This window comes from Stegodyphus dumicola, chromosome 10 (genome assembly GCF_044657685.1).
Source record: "Stegodyphus dumicola isolate Sdum_Otavi_A_Nest chromosome 10, ASM4465768v1".
Lineage (NCBI taxonomy): Eukaryota > Metazoa > Arthropoda > Arachnida > Araneae > Eresidae > Stegodyphus > Stegodyphus dumicola.
In genome coordinates, this window is record NC_140777.1 from 174,362,701 (window position 1) to 174,374,996 (window position 12,296).

The 12,296-nt window shown below is 33.7% G+C and overlaps 1 protein-coding gene across 8 annotated transcripts in view; it reads left to right on the plus strand.

Moving 5' to 3' along the window:
• Window positions 1–12,296, plus strand: part of LOC118189593 (uncharacterized) — a 475,680-nt gene that overhangs the window by 361,700 nt on the left and 101,684 nt on the right. For 7 of the 8 annotated variants that reach the window (XM_085825888.1, XM_085825889.1, XM_085825886.1 and 4 more), the window contains one exon: window positions 3,229–3,362. In XM_085825888.1, coding sequence (XP_085682014.1) covers window positions 3,285–3,362 — 78 coding nt within the window. In that variant the 5' untranslated portion in view covers window positions 3,229–3,284. Of the gene's footprint in view, window positions 1–2,656; window positions 3,363–12,296 lie in introns of those variants that run through there. The other variant, XM_085825890.1, reaches the window with a different exon arrangement.

A 12,296-nucleotide genomic window follows, 5' to 3' on the forward strand; every position in this document is an offset into this window, starting at 1 on the left:
TTGGACCGGAAAGTGAAAGATGAAAAAAAGAAACTAAAAGTTAAAACCCTATCCCATTATAGCCTGTATTGAGAAATGGCTAAATAAAAAGAGAAGTAAGCCTACATACAGGGGAGTGAAAAAAATCTTAAGTGGAGGGAAAGGAGTGCAGCAATGCCTGCAGGCTAGAGCGTGGGAATTTTCTGTTCGGATAGCGAATGGCGAGAAAAGTAGTAGTAGCAGCTACTAACGATAAAAAGCAAGCGGGCAGGTGTGGCGACTGCGGCGCTGATTGCAGTGCTTAGTTGCGCCAATTAAAGTTCGCAAGCTGCTACTTTTGGCGAAGTATCATCAAAATGGACGATTTATTCCAGCTACTCGGAGAACAAAAATGAGACAGCCATCTTACCTCAGGTAGACAGTTTAGCTGAAAATATCTAATCGGAAGACAATGCATAGACGGAATTAATAGAAGAACAAATAATATCTGCATTTTTAACTGCAAAAATTCTCAGGTGAAACTTGCATTAGCGTTTTAAGAAGTGCATTCCGAGGTCACACTGCAGCTACTTTTACAATTTTCCCAGCAGCCGTTAAAATTTATTTTTTTTAAAGCAATAAAGAGTAACAGTTTGAGGTTGAATTCGGATTACTAAGAAATCGTTTTGGGGTGTTTTTGATAATACAATTAGAATTTTTTTGTAAGAGAGAGAAGTTAGAAAAAGTATTTATTCTTAGTATTCTTACACAGTTTGGGATGCAATAGGAAATTACTCACCGATGTTTTTGTGATATTGATAATTTTGATCTTAGAATCCTGGTTAAAAAACATAATTCCAGTTATTCCAAGTCATGCGACATATTAAGAGTTTTTAGTTGTGTTCTTGCAATTATAAGATCTTTTACATCATGACAGTATATCGCTTACCAGTGCGGCAAGTAGATGAGACATTTACAAGCACTATCTTACCAGTAAAATTCTTAATAATATTTTGATATATTTGAACAGCAACATAGTTCGCATACTTATATTTTAAACTGTGATTTATATGCACTGATTTTTGGAAGCATTATGATCATTAATATGTAAAGTGAAAGACATCTCTAATTTCATTATGCTCTATACTTTTTCTCTATATTAGCTATTTTATGCTGTCCTTTGCATATATCTTACTTTACTTACTTATCTTATATATTACTTAATGTATTTGAGAATACTCAAATTCTTTATCATATTTATAGACATAAAATATAATCTAATAATACAGGTTCCCAATATTTCAAACCTGCTATCTCCTTGATTAAATATTACTCAAAATCTAAATCTATTTCAAGACAAAAATATTTTTAAGGGGGAGGGAGGATGAATGTCTTCCCATTTTTACTCTTTTGCTGGAACATCTCAGTTTCTTTGAAGAAAATGTCGTGCGCAAACTCAGTGCGTTCTTAAAATAATCCTTCGTGTGAAAGTTTATTCAATTATTAGCAATTCTGAAATTCTTTCCTAAACAAAAGTAATTGTTGCAGGGGGGGGGGAATAAAATAATACTTTTCCTGCTTAGCATTTTCTGATCTAGCTAAATTTGATATCATTCAGTGTTACTTTTTTTTGCCTTTCTGCACCACCCCCTTTTTTTTTTGTATGCGCATTAATATTGTAGTGCTGTGATGTTGCTATGTAAAAGTAGTAAGTATATCGTTATGCTATTAACATGCTGGAATATTGTAATAGTGAAAAATTAATACATGGCATAATCGGTACGGAAAAAGAAGAAAGTAATTACAATTTTACTTACAAAAATTTAAAAAATTCAATGGATAAGAATCAATTACATTTTGATTTTTTCTGATCTGTAGTCCTATCTTTATAATTTTCTTATTTTGAATACAACTATTACACAACATTAATAGGATTTTTTCTCTTAATAAATGCTTCGTATTGATGTATTTATGTCAGAAAATATAAGTGAAATACAAGAAAACAGTTTTTCAAAACACAATAAGCCGAATAAAATAATAGCAACGAATAAATTAATATATGATATAAAAATGAGGAGAAATTTAAACTTTCGTGATTTTATTTTATTTATTTATTTATTTTATGCAATGCTGCAAGCATTGGATACACCAGCAGTTCAGCTTATTCCCTCTATTGAAAAATCTTAACTTGAAAACATACTGTGTGACAATTTTTATTTTGTGTACCTTTTAATAAATGCGTAATTATATATGCCTTTTTTTTTAAATCGTTGCATTTATTGAAAAAGTATGTTTCACATTTTGTGGTTTTATGATAAAAGTCATTGCAAAATTAGATTATCCTTGACTCATTTGCTATCTTATTAGGACTGTTTCTCGGAGCGAGAAAGGTAATGAAATCTTGCATGTTTTAAAAATTGTTGTAACAAAAATGTGATAAAATATGAATATGTTCATTCCATTGCGTGCACCCATTTAATAAGTGATTGCCGCGTGCGATTCTTTCTTTGACACAACGCAGTCGTTCGTTGCTCACCTTATTCTTCGACACGAGAGAGAGAAGCGAGAGGAAGAACGTGACAATGACAAAGAAAATGCAAGTAAAAAATCATCTTTCTTCCCTTCTCGGTTTGGCGCCAGTTTCGCTCGCCAATCCGGCGCCGTGTTCGATCGTGGGTCGCTTTTTCCGACAAGCTCCTTCCCAGAGCGGCCCAATCGGTCGTGTTGAGCGGATGCGACGCATTTTCTTTTCCGTATCCCGTTGCCATGGAGACGACCAACGCGGTGCACCCCTCTGGGAGATTCCGTGCGGATGTAGTACCGTCGGCATCATCGAATGGCTGCGGATCGGATTATCTCGAGAAAACCACAGTCGTGATATGACGGAGGAGCTGTCTATCCGCATCCCAAAATCCGCGATTATCCGCATCAACGGTTATGTCTCCTCACTGCCGGAATTTCAGGTGAGCCCGGCCGAGGCGGACTCCGGCTGGATGTGAAACTAAAAAGACAAAACGTTAGCAAATACAAAAACTATACGAGTATTTTTTTTTAAACAATAATTCAGGCAATACCCATCTTTGCTGCACACTTTGAATATGTGAATGTGAAACTGTGTTCTTTTATCGTGAAGCAAATGTGAATACTTAACTGTGCACCGGTACTCTTTCATTTTAAGGAAAGGGGAGGGATTTTGTTCGGATTATTGGTGTTCAACATGATGCTAAGGAGAGTGACTTACACAAAATACGACTGTGCTGTACTTTACAGGTGATCTGTGATCGAGAAGGAGGTGACTAGACTGCTGGCCTGGACGGTGCCGGGCCATGGGCACATTGTGTCATAACTTCATCACTGCAACAGCCACCTTATTCCTGATTGTCTATGTGGTGAACCTCCAAGAGGTAAGAAGATATTTCCTTTTACTTATCTGCTTATCTCAGAAGCTAAATCTTGCATGCATTGCTGTTTTGACAGGTGAATTAATTTGGATATGCAGCTTGTTTATTCCGAGGAAAGCAATTTGATGTTTAAGTAATATTTTTTTTTAATTTGCAAATTTTAGCATGGGCAGGAATCTTGGGATATCATGCAAAGATTAAACTGAAAATCACATTTCCGGATTAACTCTAAATATTTTTGCAAGGTCGAATTAATCTCTATGAATGTAGGTTTTTAGAGGCTGAAAAAAATAAAGGAAAAATAATGAAATTTATGCAAGTTAAAACTAATTTTTTAGCATTTTATTCTCATGTTAAGTTTCTTCGTAATTATGTGAATGGTGTTATAAGAAAACAAACGAGCAAAAACAGGGAACAGTTGGCGAGAATCCAAATTCTATTCTCTGACGATAATGAGTTGTGGATAAGATCGGTAACGTTGAAGAATCTTTCAGTTTCTTCCGCATTGGGATTTAATTTCTTTCTCGACATTGTTTATTCATCTAGAAAAATTACGAAAGGTGATTAAGAAAATCTATAGAACTGTTTAGAATACTTATTTAAATTAAAAGGTACTGTAGCGTATTACGTATTTATAGCATGTAATCAAAATGATGTATTTTACAATAAAAATAGGTTATAGGCGTTGTAGTAAAGAATAAAAATTTGATGTAATTCTTAAACACTGTTTATTCTTCGATTCTGAATTCAGACGTAATATTAGCTCGACAACTGAGAGAGGGAAGATGCATAAAAATATTGTTCCTGATATTGATACAGAAATTTTCATTTTATTTAATATGATGTGTATTGTTTTTAATGCTTCCCTTCAGTACGAGTTATTAAACTTCGTTTAAACAATAAATTTAATATAAAGCAATTTTTTAAAAAAAAATAAGATTTATGCTTTGTATGGAAGTTGTCTAAAGATTGAATTTTATGCAATGTGTTTCTTAAAGCTGTATTCTGCCGAAATGCAAAATATAATTGAGAATATCTTATTTCTCACCTTTCGTGACATAATAGTAATTACGAGCTTAATTAAATTAGTTAAAATTATCATATCATAATGAATATTATTTAATATTAGTATCCACGTTAATTTTTTGAGAATTGTTTCGGAGAGGAGAGAGATTCATTTTAGGATATTTCGTGTTCAGGAGGATGGCATTAAGAAAGCACTTTTTTTAATAAAAAGCCATGTTTGCTTTTGTTATTGAATTAAATAAATAAGAGACACAAATATATTCGGAGCACCATGGAAAATTTTAAAACTATGACAAATAGTGGATTCAGCTATATGGCAGTGAAGCCCATTTTGTCACGCCTTCATTCGTAGCTGTGTCATGCTTTTATTCGTATTCATTTCTCGAAATGCTGATGTAAAATGCTCAGATTATCATTTTGTTTAAGACTTTGTTATAGACCCTGTTAAAATTTTGCAGGGTGTCCAAAATTAATCGTAATACCACCATTTTGTGCCAGAGTTAAAAGCAGCAGGCATCCAAGTAGTTTATGGTATTTGAGTATGTTTATGGTGTTTGAATTTCTTTCAAATCGGAAGTGCTTTGGAAGAATCCGATTCATTCATCATCTTTCTGTGGGCAGGAATGCTATCGCACTTTCCTGCTACTGTTCAAGATTTGCTAAACATGTCTTTGCCTTAGCGGAAGATTGGACGGAAAAGCTCTATTCCTCCCTTGGACCTCGCGAAGCTTAAAAATTTTCCTAATATTTTTCTTTTGGGAGTATGAGGAAACAAACTCACAATGAGAAAATTCAAAAAATTTTTTTATCTTGAGAACGAGAATCGTCACAGCAACTGCTGGCATTAACTCCAAATGTTTCGCTTCCAGAGTGGACTTAGAAGTTACTACCTCTGGCAGTTGCTACTTCTAGAGTGGAAGTTTTTGTGCTACTAATGATAAACACACGAAAAAAATCGTAATGCACTTCAGAATATGTTATTTAATAACTGCAATGAAAATATTGCCAAATATTTATAATTGCATAAACTAACAACGAATCTCACCATTATTTTTCGAACGCTGTATGCAGATTTTTATATGCAGACTCATTATTATCCTATATTTGTTTAATCAAGATTCCAAAACTTTTTACACTGTCATGAAACTCATTATTTGTTTTGTAGAGTTGGATAATTAAAATGAATCTTTCTTTTAACTATTTATTTAGCTAAAAAAGATTACGGATGGAAATATTCAGAGCTCTTAAGAGTTTGGTTTCCAGCGAATGGACGAGTTTTTCACAATTTATTATCGAGTCTAAAGTTTTTAGATGTTTTACGTGAGTTTTTCACACTTAAATCGTGTTTTCGATCATCAAAATTCTTTAAACTAAGTAAAAATTATGAAAAAGATGCATATCAGAAGCTGTTTCAGGTATTCTTTTTCTTAATGCCAAATTAGGATACAGATTTATTTATTGTTGCATATTTCTTCTCAGTTAATAAAAGAGAAATTATACCATGACAATGTCGCATAGAGAAAAATTCTATCCTTTTAGATGGCGTAGAGGAACGTAATACATAGAGGAAACATAGAAGAAATTCTGCATCTTTTTAGATGCAGAGTTTCCTCTACTAAATTTATCTCTCACTCTCTCTCTCTCTTCACGTAGATATTAGTTTCATGAGGTTTGGAAAGCTCATACGGCTTAAAATTCGTTGTAATAAACGTTAATAAGGTATTTCTCTCACCTTCTTAGCATGCCTTCGTGATCTAGTGGTCAGCATGCTCAGCGCGTATTCGAGAGGTCCGTGGTTCGAGGCCCGGCGAGGCCATTGCCATTTTTTATGTCTCCTGCTTCGAAATAACCTAATGTCTCTACAGTGGCGTTTGAACTAAAAAAGGTGATGGATGAACATTCACCACCACCAGGATTGGCGATTGAGTCCCCTAAACTCTTCGTGGTGTAGTGGTCAGCACCCTCGACGTGTATTCGAGAGGTCCGTGGTTCGAGCACCGGCGAGGGCATTGCTCATTTTTCACGTCTTCTGCTTTCAGAAAATACCTAATATCTCTACAACGCGATTTAAAAAGACACTTATATTTAAAGTAAAGAATTTATCCAATAAAGATTCGAGATATGTCTGCTTTCGTAGAGCATTTTTAAGGGAACTATTTTCCCCCTTGTTAGATGTGGGGAAAGTGGGAACCTCTAAAAGCTGTAAGGTCGAACCATGCATCCGAACGCACACCGAACCCGAGAACACCTACCCTACTGTTCAGTGGTCTTATCTTGCTTTCGACACAATACCGTAAGGTTTATTTGAAATACTCATTTTATAAGCTGTAAGTTTGATGATAAGTTGTTAATGTTATAAAATATTGAATTTATTTTCATGAATTAGCGTATATCACTATATTTTGAAATATAGCCGTTAATTGCTGCAGTGACTTGATGCATTAAATTCAGCTACTTCAGCTGAAAAAAACTCACGAAACTAAAACTTGTCAAGATGATGAATATTATGCATATCGTAATTTATCGTATTTTTATTATATTTGCATGCAAAGAAGAAAATTTCGACTTGGGATGTCATTAGAACCGAGACTAACACCGCTACTAAATCTTAGCTTCAATAAAACCCATTATTACATAATAATCACGGTGCTGAAGAAGTCATGTTTTCCGTTTATTTCAGTGTTTAGATCAAGCGCTGTAAAATAAAATTTCCCGAGACCTAGTATTTTTGTCGCAAAGTTGACACCAATCGATCAAAAGTTGGACAGATTCCCAGAGGAAACGAAATTGTTAACACGGTTAAACGAGCGCTATGATATTTTTCCGTTGATAGATTATTTTTGTTTCTTCCTCGGCCTCATTACGCAATTATTTGCTACTATATAACTGCCGCTCTTCGGAACCGCGTAATTAGATAGGCACCTGTTAGTAAAAAAAAAAAAAAAAAAAAACTGGTTTAATACGCGGTAAAACTATCCCGAGGAAACTTTTTTTGTAAAGATCAAAATTAATTGCAGGTTGGGAAGAAAATTTCCAGTAAGCAACTCACTTAACTTTCATAATCAGTGTCGTCATAATGATTACGCATAGCATATTCAATTAGAGCTGTTAAACTATTGGTTTTCTTGAGAGTACTTACTTTTATATGTGGTTATTTTTCGAGCTGCTCGCCGTATTGGCTTCATGTCTCTTTCAATGAGCATTGTTTCGGGATACTTTGAGGCATATTTACCAAAACTACCACTTTTGTGCTCGCAAAACGTGTTCGAAAACTTTGCCTATTATTAGATTTTTAATTAGTTAATTAATTTTAATAATAATTAATTTTGCCCATTATTAGTCCAAAGGGGCTTTGTCCCCGAGGGACTATTGTTTTCGTTTTGCGATTTTGCTTCGAATCACTCGGAATGGTAGTCCTTACCTGACTCTTATTTTCGTAATAGTTGGTCGTAAACATATACATTAACTTACATAAATGTTTTAAATGACGAGAATATTCCTGTTTTGAGAATTTCAATTAAAAAAAAGTTTTGTACAAATAACGAAATTAATGCTTTTTAAGCCGCTTTTAATGCGGTCTCATGGTTCGTATATTTATAATCGTGAAAGTTTTATACTCATTATGAAAAAATAAAAGTACAAGACTCTCGTGCTGAGATAAATTGACCGAGATATATAATTTCAAAATTTGCAGTTTTTGACGTCATTTTCATCTTGCTTAAGGTATCGATTAATTAAGTTAAAACAATTCGAGGAAATTTGTTTAAATGAAGTACAGCAAAAAATCGGCTTAATTGAATAGACGAACAAGGAAGTCATGTGGTGTCCACATTCAGATTTTTTTTTTTTTTTTTTTTTTTTTTTTTACTTGATTAGTTTCACGATACGCTGTATGATCAGAACTCTTCAGAGTTTTCTGTAGTACTTAATTTCTCCTGGTTGTAAATATTTTATTTGTAAAATAAAGAGATACTTTATAAGGCTTTGACAGCGATTGTGAGTTCTGTCAGAAATAAAGAAGCATCAAACCATGGCTTCTATATGCGACTGAAATTAAGCATTTTATATAATTCGTAAGAAATGCAAATCCAATTCCGAAATTTCGGGAATGAAAATATTTATATATCTTGGTCTTACATTTCGTGTTCGAAATTATGTTTATTAAAAAACTGAGAATAAGACTTTTTTTTTTTTTTAAATTTTCCAATTTACTCATTGCCATTGCACTGAAACTGAAATGAAGCATTTATCATGCGTTTTAATTTTTTAATTATTCTTGTGCAATAGGGTATATTATAAAATTATAACAATATGTTTCTAATTTTTGGTTGAAAAAATAAGCAAATTCATTCACAGATAGGATTACACCGATACATGATTTTGAAATACGTTGATTAGCAGAATATATAATTTTTACTAAGCGATGCCGAAATAGGTTATTTTGAAATGTTTCAAGAGCTAATAATTTTGATGAATTAAAATAAATCTTTTATATTTTTAAATATTTTTTGGCTAATTTACTTTCAGAATGTGTTATTACCTTGTACAACTGGCTTTTCTTTTAATGCTACTTTTTGTAGTATAATTCTGCTCCTTTTCGTGGTAAGTTATATACATATTAGGGGATAAATCTTCATGAAGTATATTTTTTTCTTTTCCCTGCTCCCTATAAAAGAACTTTGCTGTTTTTCGAATTCTTTCTGAAGAATACATTTACTTTAATTTTCGATTCAAAATTCACTAAATTAACTTACTGCTTTTCAAATTTAAAAGCGTTACAGTGAAAAATATAATATTTTTTTTCTTTTTCGTGTGCAAGTAAAATTTCTTCCAGCTTTGTATCTGTTTGGTGTACCCTGACTAGCTTTCGATGTTTAGTTTGCTTCTGTATCTATCGAAGTATGGATGAAATCTGAAAAGTAATTCCGAGCAGGAACATTGGTTTAATGCATGTAGATAATAACGATCACTAGCCAACCGCTCACATGGACATACGCATCTTTCGACTGTGATTCAACCTGCATACTTTATTACATCGACATGGTATAGTAGGGGGCCTGTGCCTAGTTTCTTGGTTTGATTTCTGATAGTCCATACGTGTTCTGTTGGGTACCACCTGCTTTCAGTACCGTCTAGTACGGAAGCCCAGCATTTAAGTCGCTTGCGGGCGCCACTATGCAATCAAGTTAATACTCCCAAAATATGCAATGCTCCCATACTCAAAATTGATAAATGTCGTTGGGGAGAAAATATACATAGATAGAGCTAGACTGCCTTATGAATATTTAACCATTGGAAAAAAATCTGATTTTTCGCAGAACATTACATTCTGATAGTTGTACTAATGTCTGTAAAATTAAAGTGATTATGGGTATTAAGCTGTTCTATATAACTTCGTTTAAATCTTAGCAGTATTTTTTTAATATATATCTATCTTTTAGTTATACTAGTCGTTTCAAATGCTGTTAACGGTATTATTTCCTTCCTGTCCACATCAAGTTAAACTTATATAAACATCTTAAAACGACAAACCATAACAGTTCCACTGCGCGTGCATAACGAGATGTCATAAATTCGCAGTCGTTTAAAAAGGTATTTGGTTCACTTGATGTTGCTTATTTTCAGTTGACCAGTAATGTTTTCTACAGCTCAAAAATGTCATCACGTTTTCCAAAACAAGCTAGAATTGAAAGTTTTAAACCGCACGCTATTAAACACTGTTAAATATGACATAATGGATTTATCAGAAACCGTCATATAATGAGCGTAATGAGCGGCGTAGCCAGAGACTTTGCCGCCTAGGGTGCTTCGTTCACTTTCAATACCCCCTCCAAATCTATGGAATATCGAAATGGTATACAAGGAAATAAATTTTTATTTTTGAATTTTAAATCTGGAGCTCTGCTTGTTTTTTTAGTAAAATCATCAATGGATTCTAGAAATTTATTTCGTAACTCCAACTGCTATTCTGTAGGGGGTACAGTAAGATTTCTTAAATGCAAGGTACTTAACTCATTTTTATGTTTTAAGTGCTTCTTAACCGATTTTGATTTAGAAAATGCTTCTCACAATAAGTAATACAGCAACTGTGAGGATGTTTCGTGATGGCATTACAATTACTACGTTGCGGAGACTGTATTTTAAAATAAACTGCAAGAATTCAAAGTGATCCGCTTTTTATCTCACTGTTTCGTCTTCCCAAGCAATAACAGAAATACGACTTTAAAGTATTTGCCTCTTACTCGAAGCTCTTTCCCATTTATGCCACTCTGATCCTAATTTAATTGACATTAGGGTTAGGTTAGGTTATTTAATTACGGCAAAGCCTCGAGGGCTATCTGCCTAAGGGAAGGGATGCCTTCGTGGAGGACTTTCTAAGGGAAACTGGTTCGTATACACCTTACACATGGGGAAAACCACGAAAACACCCATGCAGCCAGCCCGTTCCCGGGATACGAACCTCGGACCGAACTGCCAGTGTTCAGCGACTTTACTGCTCTTGACATTAGGGAAAGAAAGACATTGGAAGATCCCGAGGCTGTTGAAATCTCTTCGTAATTTCTTTGAATATTCTTCCCAGTGTAAAAATAATTTTCTGGCCGATTAAACTTCGCATGTGAATTCAGCATCTCGTGATTCTTCAACTCGTCAATAATCGAATGTGTAAGATGACTGAATACTGGTAGTTCCATCCCGAGTCCAACCGCAAACAACAAGAATCCATTGTTTGCCTTTTGTGCAATGTAGGATATGTTGCGTTACATTCATGCACGTAGCATAAATACGAGCCGGAGCTTCTTTTGTAACGTGCATATATATATGTATATATATGTGTGTATGTTGATGAAGCCACAGGAGATGCTGAAGCATACTGTAGAAATATTTTAAAGTCATGATAATGCAGTAAGAAGCAGGCTTGGCAGATTTAAAAGATTTAATATTGCTTTTTATTGAGTTGACATGCGTTTTAAGCCAACAAAATAACTTGAAGAACTAAACTGGTACCTTGAGACTTTTTAAAATTTGATTTTGAAAGCAGCATGCAGTACCAAGTTAACAGAAACGAAATGGAAAAGCAAGTATGGAGGCCCAGTTCAAAAATGAGAAATGTTTTCATTTAGTCTTCTCATTGGCTATTAAAAACTTATTAAGATATTAGTTGGTTAACAAAGTTCACAACATGTAAATAATGGACAATGGACTATCCAAATTAAAATGAAGAATTAATCATCTATTGTAAATTTAGTTAAAATTTTGATTTACATAGACATTTACCACTTTCATATATTAAAACCTTTAGTGATTTTGTGATTATTCCGCATATTCTAAGACTCAGTAAGCTTGTGATAGGTTTAGAGACTGAGAAATTTGCATAGATTTATGTTTAAGGTTTGTTACCTACTCTGAATATTCTGCTACAGAAGATTATTTTTTATCATTATTTTTGTACTGTTAGAAAAATTACAGGATTGAAAACATCAGTTATTATGCTTCAGTTGAAGTCATTTTTAATCGATATGGATATCCATTTTTTAAGCGATGGAATTACGAGGAATTAGCTAATGCCTTCTTCAGTTTTTATTTCTGCTACAAAATATTAGGTGAAAACTAAATTTAATGTCAAAGATCGTTAGCGTTGACCTACAGCATAAAAATAAAGAGGCGAGAAAAGTTTTTACCCCATTTTTACCATAAAGAATTCTTATAAAAATTCTGCTAAATATACATCTGAAGTGTCCCCTTCAAGCTTGCGTAATTTGCGCCAGACCCCCAATATCGCTTATAAGCCTTGTCACATTCTATTTTTCAACGGTGACGGATGGTCTCCGGTATGGAAGACTTCTTCAGATAACAAAATGTCAATATTTTCGTTCCAAACATTTTTCAACGGAGGAAAAACAGTGCGAGACG